Consider the following 20,927-nt stretch of genomic DNA (forward strand, 5'->3'; position numbering starts at 1 on the left):
ATTCTTAGTATCATAGGAATTAAGTATTAATCTCCATATACTTTCTGAAGAAATTTCACAGATGTAAACAAATTTAGAAAAAAATATTAAATAAAAAAATTACAGTTGGAAATCTTCTGTTTTGAATCATTTGAGGACATTAAACAAGAAGATTTAGTAAGGTAGTATACATAGGAGTGACTCTTAGACCTGTGGTTTGGAGTTTCTGTATGAAGCAACAAAGAATGAGCAAAAGGTTATGGTTTTCTTGAGCAATAATAAAAAATAACTAAAATTTACATGCATAGAGATCATAAAATCCCCAAAATCACTAAGACAAAGGATTGCCCTATGTAATTCCATGGGCATCCCATAACACTGACTTTTTAACTTCTTTTCATCATCTAGGAGGATGTACACTTTTTAACCCTCACTTGGAACACATAGCATGGAAGGAACAGATGAATACCCTGTTTCTGTTTCATTTTCAAAGCTGTACCCTTTCAAATTGAGTTTAAGATTCTGAGTCTCTAGGTGTGAACCTCAGTGGAGAAATTTATACAATTTTATTCTAGAAAATAAACCATTTATTGCTTGATTAATGTTTATTATTTCTAATACACTATGAAGTATCTGAAGCAAAAACTGCCCTTACCCAATCTAACACCTCACAAGCTTTAGGCTATTGCTCAACCATAATAGCAAATACAAAAAGATTAATTGTTGATAACTGTAGAAATTCTTACCATCAGAAAGAATTGGTTTAAGTTGATATAATCTCACTAATACAGTGCTCCATAACCTGCTCACCACATCTACTCACATGACTTGGGTAATTTCAAATGATCCATGGTGCACCTCCCAGTCAGTAGTGTGGAAATGAAAATGTTCCAATAGCCCTCTTCTACTCTATGTCCAATATTCATTAAGCTCTTCAGACTTCACAAAGTCTAAAGTATACTGCGTGAAATATGCAAATTTTAAAGCAACATCTATTTAGTACTCACATTGATGTCTTCCAAATCTAAATTATTTAGAATAATATTGTTCCTTTTCCAGATGATGGGGGGTCTCAGTGCCCCCTGAATGGCACAGCTCAAAACAGCACTCTGTCCCACAGTTGTCGCTGTAATGCTTAGTTTCTGATCCTCAGGCAGACTCAACTGGATAACCTCTGTAAAGATAAAGTGTCAGTAATGTTGATGAGCATGTAGTTTTATAAGGTTAATTAGTACAAAGTTTTTGAATACTAGTAATTAAGGCTTTTAGTTTGAATAAAATGGAAAAAAGCTTGTGATGAAATGAAAAAAAGGAATAAATTGTTTCCAATAAAAGGTCAGAATGACATTTCAATTTAATTGATTGACAAGCATCCTCATGAGGCAAAGAACTATTAAACATAAAATGAGTATCAGAAGTAGAGTTATAATAAGCCTGGCAGATTGCGCCCAAAAGAGAGATAAATTATTTAACTGCCAAATTGACATGTAGTGTGACATCGGCATTGAAATAAAAATGATGTTGTTTATTCACTGATAGATTTATATTGTAGGTGAGGTGAGATCATTGCTGGCTGGCTTCAGAGAACACTAGCATAGCTGAATGGGTAAAATGTATCATTATGCTGGGAAACATAAATTTACTCTAAAGGGATAAGATTTATTTGGGAAGTTGACGAAGGAAAAACTGAAGTTCACCAACCAAACAGCAATTAAGTGAAATTCTGTCAGCTGCCTTTATCAGTCAGTGTTGGTATAGTACAGTTGCTTCCTAATCCTTAAATTTTAAAGTCAAGTATAATATTTTTAACTATTCAACACATTTCTCCTAACAATTATGCCAAACCAGAAAATATAATATGAAATCTGGATCTGGCTTTCCTTTTCTGTTTTCAGACAATCTTTACCGATTATGGGAATTAACAAGTCTGTCATTGTGCATTTTCATGAGAGATGACTGGATAACCCTACAAGTTTTCACCCATGTCTCATCAGCTGACATTCACAGACACTAACTTTTCTACCCTGAGTTTTGCATTTTGACTTTGCTCAGTCTTAGTCAGGTTAAAATATCACAAATTAATATTCTGAAATGAACTTTCCATGGTGGTAGTGGGGGAGAGACAATGATTGTCTTCTATTTGTTGTGATTGATGATATGTTTCATGGGGGCATTGAGTACAGGAAAGTGGTGGCTTTTAATTTGCAATAGATACATATCAGTTGCAATCTTTGCTGTGCCCTGCCCCCACAAACCCCTCTCCTTTCCTTTCACATTTCTATCTTCTTTCTCTCTCTTTCTGAATCCTATGTCCTCTTGAGAAGAAAGATGAATGCCAATCAAATACATTTTATAGAATGTAACTATTCAATAAACAGTAACGTTATTTTTTGGTACCATCATAAATTGTCAAGTCAAAAATAGCATACACTTTTGTATTGAAAGACGAGGATTGAACATACAATCCCCCCACAACCATATGGTAAGCATTAACATTAAATGATCTCTGTTGTCATAAGCCCTGTCTTCCACACCATTAGTTAATGAATATAAATAAAACAAATTGACTTTTACTTGTTGTAGATCTAGTGCCTAAATCTAAAAGTCTTAATGACTTAAGGAAAAGCTTTTTGTGTTGTTAAAGAAGTGGGTGGGCTTGCCTTTGAAACTGGAAACCCTATGAGCCAGACTCAGCCCAAGTTTATTCTTTTTGTCAGGACATCACTTTTAGAAATGATACAAATGGGTAACAAGGACCTTGCTCAGTCATTTGTATTGGCACCCTGATGTTCCTTAATGGTATTTATCAATATTCATATTTTATTTCAATGTTTCTTGAGCAAAAAGAACACAAGCAATATGCTTAATCTTCTTTTTTTTTTTTCTTTCTTTCTATAAAACCACTAAAATATATTTGGCCAATTAGGCATAGTAAATATTTGAAATTTGCAGAAACAGTGTTTCTTTAGGTCTTTTTTTCCCCCTTAAGATTGTATTTATTTATTTGAGAGAGAGAGAATGAGGAAGTAGGGGCAGAGGGAAAGGGAGAGAGAAAATCTCAAGCAGACTCCATGATAAAGATGGACCCGAACATGGGGTTCAATCACATAACCCTGAGATCATGACCTGATCTAAAGTCAAAGGTTAGATGCTTAACCAACTGAGCCACAAAGGTGTGTCCCTAGGTCTTTTTTATTTTAATATTACAAACCTATAGAAAAAGGGAGAATTACAAAAGTAATAATATCATGTAGACTATTATAAGGATTATCAATAATTTTCTATTAACATTTCTGAATTCCAACTTCTGGCTTATAAAATCATGTAAGAAATAATGGGACATCTGGTTCTAAAATCAGCATGTTAGCATTGGCTATTCTGACATTTAGAAATACAATTGCTACTAAGTCATCTTGGAATCTCTTCACTAACCTCCTGTATCTGGTATTAGAGCTCAGTCCATTGAACTTAGTTGTGCTTTACTAGTGACACACTAATAATGCTAATTAGATAATATGAACATGTTAGAGTAAATGTGGAGATTTGGCATAACAATGTGAGACATCTTTCTAAAATGTAATTTTTTTGAGAGGATGCATACTGAGAAATAATTACTATTCACCCAGGGCATATTATCTTGCACAGTAAAAAAGTTTTTCTTTAATTTGGAGATTACATTTTTTGAAATTGTTTTAAAAAACTACCTCAGTAATATGTATTCTTAAATAATGATGTGTATTTTGAAAACTCTAGAATTTTTTTCCTGCATATTTCATGCAACATATATTTCTCCTCTTCCCTGACATATCATATAAGACTACATGCACAAAGCCAATTATGTTCACTTGCTACTTCTCAAAATTAAGTGTTTTTTTCCTTAAGTAAATGCAGCAGCAAGATGTCTTTTACCTACAAAATTGTCATGCTTATCTTTACTAGTCTTCCTGATAGTTATTAACAAGGAAAGATTTAAGCACACACATTCACTAATATTAAACACTTTTATTCCTACATTCTAACTTTAATCAAACATGCTTTAATGGTGGAGAAAGTACACATAAAGCATATCAGATTTATATTTTATAACAAAATGGTGATTATGCCTAGAAACACATTAACAACCTAAAACAAAATCTACAAATCAATTCATAAGCCAACTTAAGATTTATTTTAAGTGATATTAGTATAGGTTGGTTGTCTCTGAGTGTTTGTGTATATTTAATGTTCACAGTTATCACTTTAGAAATGAGTTTCCAGGAAAAATATTGAAAATTTAATTTCTTATCAATTAGCATTAATATATATTTTCATGGATATACATTAATGATAGCATATTTCATTCTATAACATTCTATCTACATCTTATGCTACTTATGTACCGAAAATTGCTTTGCAGAAAATAAGATGTACCATTTTAGGACCCTCTTCCATCCTTTCAGGTCGAATGATAACACACATATGAAAAGTTTTCTTTAAGTAAAATCATCTATTACATGATATCAAGAGTTAGTTGATATCTTGAACAAAGATAAAGGCATAAAAATACATAGGCTAGGTATAACAGATGGTACTAAGTTTTTTTGAAACACTTCAGTACTTCTTTTGACCTATAAGCTTTGTGTCCTATTGGACAACCTTTTAGTATCCAAGGAAATAAATCAGAGCTCTAGCTGTCGTGTTTCCTCTAATCTCATGTTATGAAGACTACTAATGCCATCTCTAGATCTGCTTTTTCTTTTGATTACTTGGGAAAGAGAAGAGGCAAATAAAAGTGTGGAACAATTTTTGCACTTTTTTCATTTTCATAACTTGCCTTAGAGGAATATTAAGACATTGCTTTCAAAGTAATGAAAATTGTTTAGTCTCTTCCAGCAGAACCCAAAGCTAGAAAGACAAATACAGTTGAATCCAACTTCAACCACAGCAGGTAAGTATTTATGAAGGATTTATTCTAATAGCAACTGGGTGATAGAAATAGAAATAGGAACATGGGTAAAAATAGTATGTGTTCTAAAAAAGTACAAAAAAGGAATAAAATAATATGAATATTTGTGAAACACCAATTAAAAACAAGATGATTGTAGTAATTTGATTAAATTCATTTAAAATCATCAGAAAAATTTAATTTATCATAAACAAGATTCTGTTCTTTTGAAATTCCTAAGTACCTATTTATGTTAAATATTTGAATACTAGTTTTAATCTTATTGCCCTAATTACACATAACTATTATTATAGGAATGAAATATGGAAGAAATTTTATCAATAACATTTTCAAATTACATGTATTTTTCCCTTCTCTACTCCATTAAAAATAATCACTAATTAAAAACAGATAAAATACTTAAGTCAGAAATGTATCACACACACAAAAAAGATGGAAATCCTAAGTGGAATTATTGATTACTCTCATAATGAAACCACACTTATTCAATGATATACCCCTTAAAATAATTTGAAAATTCTGATGGTATCTTTTGTCAAGAAATATGTGATTTCAAAATAAATATTAATTTTTACTTAATTTAGACATATCAAGATATATACTAATTCACTGTGATCAAATGTCTAGAATTGCTTATCAATTCTAAATATCTAGAATTGCTTATCTTATATTATATGCTTATATCAGAATGTGTGTTGCAAAAATAAAACAAAAATTTAAAAAGATATCTAGAAACGTTCCTTTGATAGCAATGGATTGGGTAATTTGGACTAACTGTGCAACTGAAGAAGTAACACAGCAACAAAAAAACAACAAACAAACCTGGAATAAATACAAATAATATTCTTAAAACAATATATGAAAGACTTATTCTTTTCATTCTTATCTCATGAAAGAGATATAAGATAGTGAAGAACTATAACTTAGATACATAAGATTTCACCTTGAGTCACTTAGTGTTTGGGGAATTTTTTCAACTAGAGAAGATGACTGAGGTTTAAATGCCCTTTGGTGGCTTTTTACTCCTTCAGGCATATGGAATGGGTACAGTAATGGATTACCACCTTCTCTCGGCTGGGACTTCAGGATGCCTCACTATGCAAGTGAATATGGACTGCAGCTCACTTTTATCCAAGTGTCTTGTAAAATATATAATCTTCCTCTCTATAGTAAGATAGTATCATCCAAGTCATCTAATCATTATTACAAATAATTCTTAACAAAATGTCCAAGAAACAAAGATAACATGGCATACACAGAAGACAGTGTGATGAGAATAAGCAGAAAGAGGGTACAATAGTAATAAATCCAACAGGATTAAAAAATTAATTGTTTATGAAAATAAAATCAGTTCAGAAAACTCGACAAAGACTTTAAACAATTTATAAACATTATAAATTCATGAAAGAGACAAATAGAAATTATGTAAGTAGAAAATGTAATAATTGAAATAAGAATTAAATTGATATGCTTAAGAACAGATTAGACACAACAGAAAAGTAAATGACTAAACTAAGGAAAAGATTAAAAGAAATTTTACCCAATGAAACATAGAAGGATGAAGAATTAAAAATACAGGTGAGGGTAGCAAAAATAGTTCCATGTGAAACCCGCAGAAGGAGGAAACAAAGAAAATGAAACAGAACTAATATCTGAAGAAATAGGACCTGAGGATTTTCCATAAATGTTGAAAGATGCCAATCAATAAATAGAAGATCATCAAATGTCTAGCAAAGCAAATGAAAAACTACAATAATTTATACCTAGACACTTTAGTGGTAAAATTGAAAAAAAAGATTAAAGAGAAAGAAAATCTTTAAAATTATGCAAATAAGAAAATACAGATTGACTCTATAGCAAGTAGAGCCAGAAAAGTAACTAGTGTCACCAGCAAAAAAAGGAACAAGAAGCTAGCGGGATGCTATCTTCTAAGTAATGAAAGAAAATAAAATCAATCTTTTAATTTTTATTTATGTATATAAAATTCTAATAAATATATTTTTAAAAACAATTAGAGGGGCACCTGGGTGGCTCAGTGGGTTGAGGCCTCTGCCTTCGGCTCAGGTCATGATCTCAGGGTCCTGGGATCGAGCCCCACATGGGGCTCTTTGCTCAGCAGGGAGCCTGCTTCCCTTCCTCTCTGCCTGCCTCTCTGCCTACTTGTGGTCTCTCTCTCTCTGTCAAATAAATAAATAAAATATAAAAAAAAAACAATTAGAAAGTTCATCTCTAGTAAAACTTGTCTCAAGGTAAACTCTGTAGGATATTCTTCTGGCAGAAGGAAAATGCTCTTAGGTGGGAGTTCAAAGATGCATGAAGGAAAGGAGAGCAAAGAAGGTGTTTAAATGAAAGTGTTAAAGTTTAACATTAAACTTTGTTACTTCAAAGTGCCTGATAATATAGAAGACTATCTTCATATTCCTGGGCAGAGAAAGATGTTTCAAAACACACACACACACACACACACACAAAAATGAACACTAAAACCAAAACAAACAAACAAACAAACAAGCAAAAAACAGGTAACAATAACAACAACAACAGCAATGAGTTCACCTCAAGGGAAATGATTTATATGTTTAACCAATCATAATTTAGATCCTTATTCCTCAAAATGTACTTTTAAGAGACCAAAAATGCAAGACACCAAGCAGGAAAATAAATTCATAAAACTAACAAAGATCTCAGATAGAAAATTAATAATGATCTCCTAAAAATTAATAAGTAAAAGATAATTCCAAAGAACCACCAACCAAATACTTGAACAAATATTCCATGAATTAGTTAATCCATATGGCTTAAGAAAATCTGAAAAAGTATTTAGCAATGTATGTAATCAGAGAGATGAAAATTTAAGCCAAAACTTTGAGAATGGCATAAATTATAAAGCCTAGTGGTAAGTATTGAAAGAATATGAAGCAACAGAAGATCTTACATTCCGTGAAAAAGAGTGTAAATTCATATATATACTTTCTTTCTTCATTAGTAAATAAAGCCTCATCTACACAAACTTGCTATGCCAATTAATGTTTCCAAGTTAGCCATGTGTCTTGCAGAAGCCTAGAGTATAAGAGTGTTTAGGTGTTATTAAAAAATATATATACCAGAGGTAGCAATGCATATATTATGAAGATGCCTTTAATATACCAGACAGAAGGGAGGGGGAAAAAAAGAGAGGTCTAAATTGGGAGAAAAGAATCTGGTGAGGAATAGAATAGAATAGAATAAAAAATTCCCAAGTTTATCCTGAAGAAAAAGACCCGCTAGACAGGAAAATTCTAAGAATACAAGTGAAAATGGGATTATTTCTGCCATGACTTCTGAGAGAAACCAGAAGGACCTAAAATCAAAACCATAAATATTCAGCAGTTAGTTAAAACAAAAACATCATTTCTTCTTATGTCATTGGAGGGATTTAAAGTTATGGGAAGATATTTTAAAAAAAAAAAAAAAAAAGACCAGTAGGAGAATTTTCTGTATGACAATGAAGCAAAAGTTCTTGTACAGGGGCACCTGGGTGGCTCAGTGGGTTAAAGCCTCTGCCTTCAGCTCATGTCGTGATCTCAGGGTCCTGGGATGGAGCTCCGCATCGGGCTCTCTGCTTGGCAGGGCGCCTGCTTCCTCCTCTCTCTCTGCCTGCCTCTCTGCCTACTTGTGATCTCTGTCAAATAAATAAATAAAATCTTTAAAAAAAAAAAGTTTTTGTACAAAATTGGAATTTCGTTTTCTTAATTTCTTTATAGCTCTGTAATAAGGACAATACAACATTATAGACAGGACTGTATTTTGATAATACTTCAAGATATTTTAAATGTTAACAATGGCAAGTCATATTTTCTTTTCTTTTAATTCATGATTTTGATATTCCTTCTATGGTCTTATAAATGCAGTGCAATTACCATTCAACATTTCTGTTCAATTTTATTTAATTTCTCTCTTTCAAATAAATTATATACAGTTGAATTTAAACTGGAATATGTGAAGAATAAGCCTATTCATTCAGTGATATGTATAATACCAGTAATTTGGAAAATAATTCTTTCTAATGAATAATAGTTTCCTTTTGAAATTCGACCTAACAAAAATTGTATCCAGGGAGAACTAGGTGGTCACACAAACTAATCAAGTTAATTTTAACGTTATAATTTGGAAACCTTGAGACAATATCATCAACAAGAATCACATTTGTGACATCACCGGGATGCTTACTTCAGTTTGATCTCTAATGCACACTCTTTCGAAGACTTCTTTTGACAAGTTATTTAAACTCTGTGAGTCTCAATTTTTCCATCTTTACAATAAGGATGATAGCTAACTCTTATAAATACTATGAAGATAAGATATGATATTTTAAAATACTACTGTGCATGGTCTTTAGTAAATTCTGGATATGCCACACAGAGCGGTACTAGTGGAAAGCTATTGAAGTACTTGTAGGTTAAGATAGGCACCGTTTTACCATGCTTAGGAATTATGTTCGCTTTGAAAAAGGCACTGCTTATATAAATTCTGTTGGTTTAATTTTCATAGATATTACGTAAGCATGAGAAGAAAAACCCACGCTCATGACCCACAAGGCAACATAGGCTCTATTTTGGTACTACTCTTACATAAAAACGAAGTATCCTTTATGTTGTACTTAATATGCAGGCTAAGAAAAAGGCTATTGAACATAATGATAATCACTCTCCTACCTTCAAAAATCATGAAAAATATAATGAAATGTTGAAGTAATCAAGTATCTTTTTCCTGTACAATTTGTGATATAAATACCATGTGTGATTTGAGAAAATTTGATATTATTCTCTAAATGCCTAAATTACTGAATACATGAAATACTGAATAAATTTACTATCTCTAATAATCTTTGAAAAGTTTCAGTGTGATCACTTACAAATGGAATTCAATGTAGTAAATTTGGAGGAGAAATTGCGCGACATACGAAGGAAAGAATCTAACAGGAAGAGTTTGCTGTGAATCCTCATTTGTCAGTCAGGGCAAAGCAATCAGCTAATCACTGTCTATTTCCTATATGTTAACAGTGTGTTCAGTGGTGTGTTAAAAAGCTATTACGGATATAAGGAAAGAATGTTAACCTGTGTTTATTCCTTCAACTTATCTCAAGGAAACCCCAGGACGTTAATGGTAGAGTCGATCAAATGGCACATTTTTTGCCCTGTCTCTAATAAATTGAAATTTTTTCACTATTTTTTAGATTACAGTCAGTCAGACAGAGCTAAATGAACTATTCCTTCCATGCAGTGTAAGCTAGATTTCTGAGCATTTCAGAATGAAAAAGATTTTAGTATTGTTTGCCTAATTAAAACAATTCAGGTAAAGGAGATTGCTGTTTGCCATAACACACTGCTATTAACTGATAAAACTGAAACTGGGGTCCAGAGCATTAGCCTACACTATGAAGTTTTACAGAGTTGGAGTCTCCCTATTATGTTCAGCAAATAGATGTGAAAGATGGGGAATTGAACATTGGCTGTTCATTTTGGCAGTTCTTCATAGCTTCAGAAGACTGGGTCTCAGCTATGCAAATTCAGAAACAAATTTAACAATTCATCCAGAATTAATTAAGCTATTGGGGATTGACTGAGCTAATCAAAATCACAGGATACCTTTGTTTATACTGAATACCAATTTACTCATTTACAATTGGGAAAGCATCAGGTTTAGTAAGTGGTGTCAGCTCTGAGCCTGGGAATCTCCCTTCTAATGCACAGGTCAAAAGCTTCTCAAGATTGATGAACAGAAAATTACAAAAAAGGGAGTCTGCTATTCTCAAGCTAGTCAAGCTCTAATCAGCTAATGAATTGCCCTTTTCAACTCTAAGGACATTTCTGTCTAGAGAGCTTTTCTTTTTCTTGTCACTTTCAAGTTTACTGACAAATTCTTAGCCGTTAGCCTCCTGTATTTTGTTTTGTTTTGTTTTGTTTTATGCCATGCAAATCACCATATGTTTGCAATTAGAGCATTAACTCAGGTAGGTTATAAAAGAGTTGAGTATCTATACTTCTTCACCTCAGGAAATGTTCCCATAGTCCTGGCCAAATGATGCCCATGCACTAAATAAGGCCCACCAGTTGTTTTTGTAAGTAAATTTGTATTAGAACACAGCTATATTCATTTATTACTGTATTGTCTTTGTCTGATTTCAGTTATATAGGTAGAGCTGAATAGTTGTTACAGAAATCTTATGGTATGGTTAAGCCTAAAATATTTATTCTCTGGCCTTCTATGCAAAGTTGCCTAGTCATTGAAATACTACTTTGCACATTTTGTATCCCTTTAACATGCATTAGTTATTTAAATGTGGTCTATTGGATTCTTGCTCATATTCCAGGTTCAGAACACTAGGAATAAAATAATTACTTACAGAATACACAAAAAATGTTCCCATTTATATATGGGTGAATTTGTAAGCTACCACTGTATTTTTTTATCATCTTTGAAGCTTCTATGAATAAGGAAAGGATGAGTTTCTCTAATAACTATGACAATTGCTACTCTTAAAGTACAAAACAAAATGTAAAAGTGAGTCAAGTTTGTCCTGACCAAATACAAATTTCTTGTTCCAGATAGTAACATCCTCCTGGGTCCATCTTCTCCAAGTTTATCATGTAGAACAATGATCATTTCTTCTCTCTTCTTAACATCCAATCAAAATACTAATTCTCAGGACACATTTCTCAGCCAGAAAGAAAGCAATCTGATTATCCCATGTAAGTCATTCACAGTAGTAATCTGTGAACAAGCCTGATTTCCAAGAGAGAATTTACATTTTAATAGGGAACATTTTAATTCAAATGTGTCTTTAACCACCAAAATGCTTAGCAGAAATACTTCAGAGAAGGAAAACCTTCTAAGGAACCCTTGTCAACACTGCCACCACTTTCTCAATAAGAAATCAAAGGGACCTACATCAACAAAGACAGATTCAGTTTAACTAAACTTGAGACAAAACCTGTAGAGACTACAGGGCTCTGACATTGCTCTTCTTAGAGCATTTGCTTTGAAAAATTGCTATTGTAAGTTCCTTCTCTGCCCCTTTGAGGTGCAAATCTTCTCCCAGCCTCCTGCCAGTTATACCACCCAGGAATGCCTTTCTCAAGGACCTGAGAGCCATCCCTTTGAAATGTAATCATCAGGGAAGATGGTGTTCTTATCACAGTCTCTGTGAGAGGGTGTGAGCCTAACTTCAGTTAGTGCCTTGGAGGGGACATGCTTGGAGTCCTCAGGTTGACCACCACCTTCTCTACCCTATTGCCCTTTAGTACCTTTCAGTTTGCTCACCCTGGTGCTTTATAACTCATCTACCTTTTGTTTCAGTGGAGTTGAGTTCAGTCATTCCCCCCTATTGCGATAGTCTTCTGTGCCATTTTAACTTGTGGGGTGCAGTTATTCATTGAAAATCAGAAATCAGTTTTCCTTTTCTGAAAAAATCAGGGTATTTGCTTACCTTTATTTACTATTTCCCAATCCCACTTAAGCACAGGGAGTTTATAAAGTATTAATTGAGAGGATCAGGGACATTTATTTGGTCTACCATTCTGGAGAAGTCTAGAATTGAAGAAAAAGAGATTGCTCTCATTTGTTTTCACCTATACCCCCAAAAGCCATAAATTTAAGGATTTTTACAAGCTTATGATTGTTGCTATACAATAATGGTTTTATATCAATTATAAAGCTAGGAATCTGTCTTCTGTGCAAATGAATGTAATTTAAATTACTTTAAATACATACTTCTCTTAGGAACTTCTGGGCATAATTTTAAGCACTATCACTACCTGGAAACTACAGGTCCTTACAAATCCTATGTAAATACAGTACAACTGGAAGCTCTCCAGCAAATCAAACACTGTCTTATTGCCCAAGAACCCAGATTTAGGGTCATTTATCTTCATCATCAAAACAAAGAGAAGTGAACAATGATGTACTTTACCCAGTAAGTTTAAATAGATACTCTATACCTTGACGGCTAAAATTAATGTACTAGATTTAAATGATACAAACTGAAATGTGCTTATGTAAATTAGAACTTGCATGGCTTTAATTGAAATTCTATATGTATAAATCTCCTAATTGCTTAAGCACATTATTTGAGAAAAAAGATTCAGTATAATAAATGTCAAAATCTACATTTTGTGGCTTTTTCATGCAAAAATCTCACTCTTTTATGTCAATTTGATATTTGCAATAAGTTTCTCAATTTTGTTGAAGATTTTACTAAGGTACTATGTCTTCATCTTGCTCATTTAAGCAAATTTTGTCAACAGTACTGACTAAAAAAGTTAAACATATTTCTTTTTAAAAGAAGCTGCTCAAGTAAATCCAAAAAGATTTTTTAGTAATTCTTAAATAATAAAATTGATTATTATAGCATCATAGGACAAACAAGTAAAGCATGCATTTTTTTGGTTAAATAAGTAAAAGATTAGGTCAAACTCACAATACTGATGAATTCCAACCTCTGACACTGTATTTATTTCTTTGTGACAAACAAGTACTAATTGTCAAATGTCACTATTTTTATATTCAAGTCTGAGTTTTTGATTACAAATTTGTGATAGAAAATACATAATTTATCAATTAACATCTCTTTATATTTTAAGTAATTATTTTTGAGAATATATTTTCTATTTATTTTAAATTCATGAAAAAAGGAAACTTGTTTTAAAAATTATATGAAATTAGTACAATATTTCAGTATACATTTATAAAATGTCAAAGAAAATGCAAAAGTATTTTAACATTTATAATTTTTTTCAACTCTGAGTTTAATAAAAAATAAAAATTACAAAAAAAAATTAAATAAAACATTTTCTCACCAAAAAAAATTGAATATTATAGCCATCATCATAGGACAAACAAGTAAATCCGCATGTTTTATTTGAAAGAGAGGGACAGAGCATGAGCAGGAGGAGCAGAAGGAGAAGGAGAGAGCATCTTAAGCAGGCTCTGTCCTGAGTGGGGAGCCCAACGCAGGGTTTGATCTCCCTATCCTGAGATCATGACTAGGGCCAATATCAAGAATCAGAAGCTTAACTGACTGAACCCACCCAATCCCCGCTTTAAACTTTATAATCTAATTCACTTAATTGAAGCTATTTTAAGGTACAAACAGTATATTTCATATAGCGTTGTCAACAAGAATGATTTTGTTTTGTTTGGATAATATTTAGCAAAAACTAAAAGACACTAAAGGAGTAAAGCAAAAAAAGCACTCTCTAGGTTTTCACTATTAATGGAAATTTTTTAATGCAAATATATATTCGGCAGGATACTAAACTAACATTTTACAGCATTAATGTCGTAACTGAAAGAATTTCTTTGGGAAGAAAACATGGGTGGAAAGAATAGCAATGAGGAAAGAAAATAATGAAAAGATTTGGTACAGCAGATTCGTCTTATTACTTGCTGGTTTCTTTTCTTAAGGCTACTCTAGCCTTTGATGTAAGTAATTTGAATAATCCACATCTCTTTTATATTTGCATTTGCCTTAGAAAAAAACAAATTGCTCCTACACACAACAACCAGAGCTGACTGGTCCAGCAGCATATTTGGATTTTCTCAAGCAATACTGGAGGGCCAGGCACTGCTGTCATATAGTATGTCACCATACCAAGGGGTTCCCTGATAAGCTTATTTGATTGAGGTGTCATATATTAAAAAGATAACTAGTGACCGAGTTTGAAGCACTATAAGCACTAGAAGTCGGTGACTTAACAGTTTATAAGAAAAAATGTAACAAAGGTGAAAACATGCCCCATAGATTTAATGAGGTTGAAATACTGGAAAGTTTAAAGCTCGATTTTCAGAGAACTGTTTTCCCCTAATTAGCTATTGGTCTTTTCAGACCCCACTAATAAACTCCTTAGCTATCTCTACAGAAGCCCGGACTCAAAGTCAATAGTATGTTTCGAGCCTAGGAATAAGCAAGGCTCTGCATTCTTTACATAAGTTAGTAAGTCCAAGACCCCAGTCAATTTATACCAGCTCTCAGAGCCTACCCGTAGCCCCTTCTCCCTGTCCTGAGATACCCTCCTGATGTCAGGGACTGAACCTTGCCTCATTTTGGTGCTGTTGCCACCCTCAAAGTGAACATAGGATGTACATTACATATATGTTTGCTCAGTGTGCTTGCTCCATCTTTCCTCATGAAGAGTCCTAAATTTCATCAATATGTATATAATCTCAATCCCTATGATTATAAAAAAAAAACAAAACAAAACAAAAAACTCCTTCTCTTCCCATTTGGGGAGGCAGATTTTGAGGTTTGTCTTCCCTCTCCTGGCTGCCTCTCAGATAAACTCTTCCCTTGTTGCATCCCTGATGTTTCAGTGATTGGCTTTGGTCTCCATCATGCAGACTTGGGCTAGGTTACAAAGGCAATCAATATACAGAAAGCAAAAAGGGGACTATTAATTTTGATAAAGAAACATTTCAGTCAAGATATGTACCAGTCCGTCTAACAGAGGGATGCATATAAATCTTATCTTTGGGAGAACGCTTTGGAACTTGAGCACCCAGTGCTGTTGCTGTACTTTGTTTCCACAGGAAACAAAACCCCTTTCTCCCATACAGAAGTTTTGTGCCACAGTATCTGAGATCAACTTTATAATCTCTGATTTACTCAGCTGAGGTATCTGTTACAAAACTAACATCATAAAAATAGAAAGAAAGGAATAGATACAAGACTGTAGATATAGCAGGATACTTCATAAATATTTAATTTCCCCATATAGGTATAACTCGAAATAGATATGCTTCTAATCACTTCAGTAAAAAAGTTAAAAATGTAATAATCGATAATTACGTAATTGCTCACTATTAATAAAATAATACACATCATTTAAAAATATGTGAGAGGCATTTCATTAGTGTTATTTCCTCCATAAAAATTTAAAAATTATAGGTATTAAACTGGATATAAAGGTCACGGGGCGCCTGGGTGGCTCACTTAGCCTCTGTTTTGTCATAACCTCAGGGTTGGTATCGAGCCCCGCATGAAAGAACCTGTCAAATCATCATAGTCTCTAAATACATAGTTACTAGAATTTCATTTATTCTGGAAATTGGAATACAAATAAACAACAGAGCGCAATATTTTCCCAGTACCTCTTAATTATCAATTTAATATTAGATAATCCAGACATTTAGCTCACCATTTGGTTAAAATAGCAACACCTAGGAACACACAGAGATTCTTAGCTAATTCCTCTTATGCTCATAAAGGTAAAGCTCTGCAATTAGCACAGTTAAGAAAGTATTTTCATATAATCCATTTTTTTATTTATCAAAATTCTAATTTGGTAGTTTTAAGAAGCATGAATTTACTGTGTACCATAAAAGCATAAACTTGTGTGTAGTAATTTTCTTTGGAGTACAAATAATTCTAGTGAGATAAGAAAAAATATATTATTTTCCCTGAAGTCATGTTGCATTGCTGCAAAATACTTATACAAAAGTGCTTTTAAGAAAAAAATTTAAAAACAAAACAGAACCTAGAATCACTATGTAATTTATGCTAATATGATGCTGTATGATAGAAAATCTTTAGAAGTTACCAATATATGTTTTATATGAATGATAAAATTCATATTTTCTCAAAAGAGGAAGAATTGAAAAAATATTAGGCTTAACAGCATGTAATATATTATTACATATGAAATATTACCTTGTTTTGTGGCATATAGCCAATATAAACTAATTTGTATGATATGATTATAAAGAACAAATCACATTAGAAGAGTATAAACTGGCTCCTGGTATGATTCCAAATTTAAATTCTGAGTCTAGCACTTTCTTGTTATAGGACCTTGGGTAGAAATCACAAACTACCCTCATAGAAATCAATAAAATTAATTAAAGGTAGGAATATTGGTGGGGAGGGTGAAGGAAATAATTGTAAATATGCTGTCTTGGTTTTCCTTCATCAAGAAAGAACATTCACAACAATCCTTAGACCCAATTTGCAGACATTTGGGCTGAGCAAAATGTAACAAAAGAACAGTAAACCAATCTTTGAAGTTTCTAAGGCCCTCTTTCTTTCAGGTCCTGCTTTAATCACTATTGCTACTACTGCTGATAATATAAATTACACAAATAAATCATTGAGAATATAGCAAGAGAATGTAATAATTAAATGAGTCAAGTTGAATCCAGAGAGGATTCTATCATTATGTTTGATCAAGAAAAGAAGAGTATGCATTTATCAAAGCTACAGATATATTTTCAAAATAAACTGTAAACCCAGTGGAAGGTGGAGAAAAGTTTCAGAGTGATGAAAAGTAAGAAATGGGAAAACAGCAATACAGGATGAGATTTAATTTAGATAAATGTAAGGTAATACACAGAAGGGATGCCAAGAGAAAGAAACAAATTGAAGAGTATTGGTTAGAGAACTCCTTTTGGAGATTAACTATGGATTATTGTGGGAGAGAATTTTTGCTACATGACAGTGAAGTAAAAACTAAATGAAATATATCTTGTAGTAGATGAAGAGGATTATTAACTTTTTATCCATATACCTAGAGTTTATTTTTAGCAAACAAATAATCATTTTAAAAAAACAATAATTTTAGTAGCCAGATGTTATTGAATACACACTAGACATTGTATTAAATTATCTAGTCTTGAACACTCAAGGAAATCTGAAGTATTGTTACTCTCTTCATTTTACTGTTAGATTTAGAGATGTTAAGTAATTTTTCAAGTTTACACAGTTGTATAAGTAGTGGAGCAAAGATGATATAAAATTTGAAAATTCATAGCATAAAATTTAAATTAGAGAAAATAAAAGGAAAAATACAAAAGCACTACATATTAATATGTAGGAATTAAGGGTTTTAGTAAATTATGATTTTCACAAGTGATATTTGCTACCATACATTGAGCATTGATTGACTTTGTGCTACGTACTCTTTTCCATAGTTTACTAGTTTTTATTTATTTAATCCTCAAAAATCATATGTGTTAGAATTATTATTCCATTTTGAAAGTTCGGGACACTGAAGTTGGGAACAATTGTGTAACTCATCTTGGTCATACAGTGTATAAGTGGTAGAGCTGCGATTTGAACCTAGTAATCCCACTCCTAGCTTCTGGAACAGTGCTAGTTACCGCTGTGTTATATTGAATCTAGTATTGGGAAAAGGGTGTAAACACAGAGTAGAATATGATGAAATGCAAGAAAATGGAGTTATTGAAGGACTATGCCTAATACATAGTGTAATTATTAATAAATATTTATTAAATGCATAGAAAACAACCTAAATGAGTTTAGGTAAAGTTTAGAATCAGCATTCACTCATTGAGAAAATAAAAATAATAAACCGATATGCTATCTTTCTTCCTTCATTGACGATAGTTACTGGCACATACTATATGCTGGATACTCTTCTGGTGTGAGGGATACATTTTTGAAACAGACAGAAATGGTCCTATAGTCACAGACCTTCTTTCCCAGAAAATACTAAATAATATTTCACCAAGGCTCAGATATTTACATTTTTATTCCTGATTATATTCAGAAATATAATATTCAGGAAGCAAGCTCCCTGCTGAGCAAGAAGGCTGATATGAGACTCTATCCTAGAACCTTGGGATCATGACCTGAGCCGCAGGCAGACGCTTAACGGACTGAGCCACCCAGGCATTCCAATGTTTTATCTTCCTATTAAGTGAGAAAAAAAACGGGAGGGAGAATTATTATAAACATAATTTCATACATATTTCTAAATTTCTAAATATCCCTGGGAGAAAACCTCTGGAAAAGCAACTATTTTGCCACACAAGAAATCTGCAAATAATAAAGTACAAAATTTAGAGCACACGCTAACAGTGGCCTGATGAAGGCTTGAAAAATATGAGGACCTGAAAGACTGAAAATAGCAAGATTCAAAGGAATTCCATGTTTTCTACTCTTTCCTGTTTGTCAGTCCCTCTCTGGCACTAAAGAAAAACACATTAAATCATTCAGTTCAGTGAAGTATAACACTGCAAATGGTTATAATGTGTAGATGCAGTCCAAAAATCAAACTGAATTATAGGCAAAGCAAAAGTTTCATTACATGAAAGATTAACTATGGAAATCAATTAATGGAACAGCTAAGTCCAGCCCTGGGTCATATGAATCAAATAAAATAGTCTCTGGTTATATTTGTGGGTGTATGTGTGCATGCATGTGTCCATAAATTAAAAATCATCTTCATACAACAGAAATGACTCCACTAAAACCTGTTTACATACTGGGACTGCAAACAAATACTTTAGGACACTATTTTTGGTTTCTAAAAGGAAAAGTCACACGAACAAAAAACTGTATCACAGATTTTGAGAAATATAAAATCTTATTAGGAAAAAGACTGACACAAAATTAATAAGAATGTTTAACACTCCTGATAAATATTGTCAAATTATTTTTATAAAAGAAAACTAAATTATACAAATATTATATATACATATATAAATTATATTTCTGTCTTCACATTTTAATACTTTTATAATTTTATATATGAAACATATTCAGTGCATGATTTTTATAATACATGGGAAAAAAACAGGAAAATAAAACTGTATATAAAAATTACTCATTATTTACCTGGAGAAAATAAAAACACTAATTTGAAAAGATACATACATCTTTATGTTTATTACAACATTATTTACAATAGCTGAGACATGGAAGCAGGCTTAAGTGTCCTTCAATAGATAAATGCATAAAGAATATGTGTTATACACACACAATAGAATATTAGCCATAAAAAAAGAATGAGATCTGTGATTTGCCATGATGCAGATGGACCTAGAGGTTATTATGATAAATGAAATAAGTCAAACCGAAAAAGACAAATGCCATATGATTTCACTTAAATGTGGGATGCAAAGAGCAAACAAAAAAAAACCTGAACAACTAAAAAATAAGAGACTCACAAATAAAGAGAACCAACTGATGGCTGCCAGAGGGTGAGTGGTAGGCAAAATAGTCAAGGGGATTAAGACGTCTAAACCTCAAGTTATAAAATAAATATATCATGGGGATAAAATGTAAAGAGAATATAGTAACTAATATTATAGTAAGTTTGTATAGTGACAGGAGCTACATTTATCTTGCTTGCCAATTTAACCACATCTTTCAAAAATGTTATGGTTTCTCTCTTACAAAAATATTTTAATGATACTTATAATTCTTACAATTTTCCCTCTTATAGTCACAATACTTTTATGGATAAATTAATAGGAAATATTTAATTATATTGTTGATGCAGTGAATGGTAGCTTTCTTTCACTGTATTTTCTAAACATTTCTTGCACTATAATCAAGAGTAGTACTGCTTGTGTATCCTTCTTGAACTCAAAAGCCTTCTCAATTAAATGCTTTTTAATGGAGATCTTTAGATTTTCTTGACATACAGTTACATCATTTGCAAATAATAATTGACTTTTTCTATCATCATTTCTTACTGATTTTATTAGCCTAATTATGATTAATTAATTTCTAAATAAACAAGTTACAGAAGTCATGAACTACTTCATTTCATGTAGCACTAGGTTTTGTTGGAAAGAATTTATGTCACTAAGCACAGATAAATATATATATATATATATATATATTCATACTACATCTTTTTGGTATAAGTTAAGTGTATGGAAACAGGGCATAAGTAATATGAGTCAAAAAAAATGTAGCTTGCTTAAGAATATTTTCTTCACTTTCCTGAAATAGAAGGACAGATTTTGCTTTTTCCATGTATTATAAACTCTATTATTATGGAATAAACTCTATAGGAATAAACTATTTTTTTTTCCTAAGTTAACTTTTGTTCATTCCTTGGAAAGGATATAGAAAAATCATTTGAGAAAATTCAGTACGTTTTCATGATAAAAACATTCACTGAACTAGGAATGGATGGGGACCTTCTTTACATGACGAAAGGCACTTATGGTATGTGTGTTTTAGTTTTTATTCATCTAGTGATTTTTTATTTTCTAA

General features: G+C 32.1%; 1 protein-coding gene across 2 annotated transcripts in view; it reads right to left on the minus strand.

Annotated features, from left to right (window-relative positions):
- Positions 1 to 939: 939 nt before the first annotated feature.
- LOC101687418 (follistatin-related protein 5) overlaps positions 940 to 20,927 on the minus strand; it is a 484,818-nt gene continuing 464,830 nt past the window's right edge. The window contains exon 7 of one of the 2 annotated variants that reach the window (XM_045068434.1): positions 940 to 1,153. In XM_045068434.1, coding sequence (XP_044924369.1) covers positions 972 to 1,153 — 182 coding nt within the window. In that variant the 3' untranslated portion in view covers positions 940 to 971. The remainder of the gene's footprint in view (positions 1,154 to 20,927) is intronic. The other variant, XM_045068433.1, reaches the window with a different exon arrangement.

Source organism: Mustela putorius, unplaced genomic scaffold (assembly GCF_011764305.1).
Source record: "Mustela putorius furo isolate JIRA1106 unplaced genomic scaffold, ASM1176430v1.1 tig00003907_pilon_pilon_pilon:0A:0A:0A:0A, whole genome shotgun sequence".
Classification (NCBI taxonomy): Eukaryota; Metazoa; Chordata; class Mammalia; order Carnivora; family Mustelidae; genus Mustela; species Mustela putorius.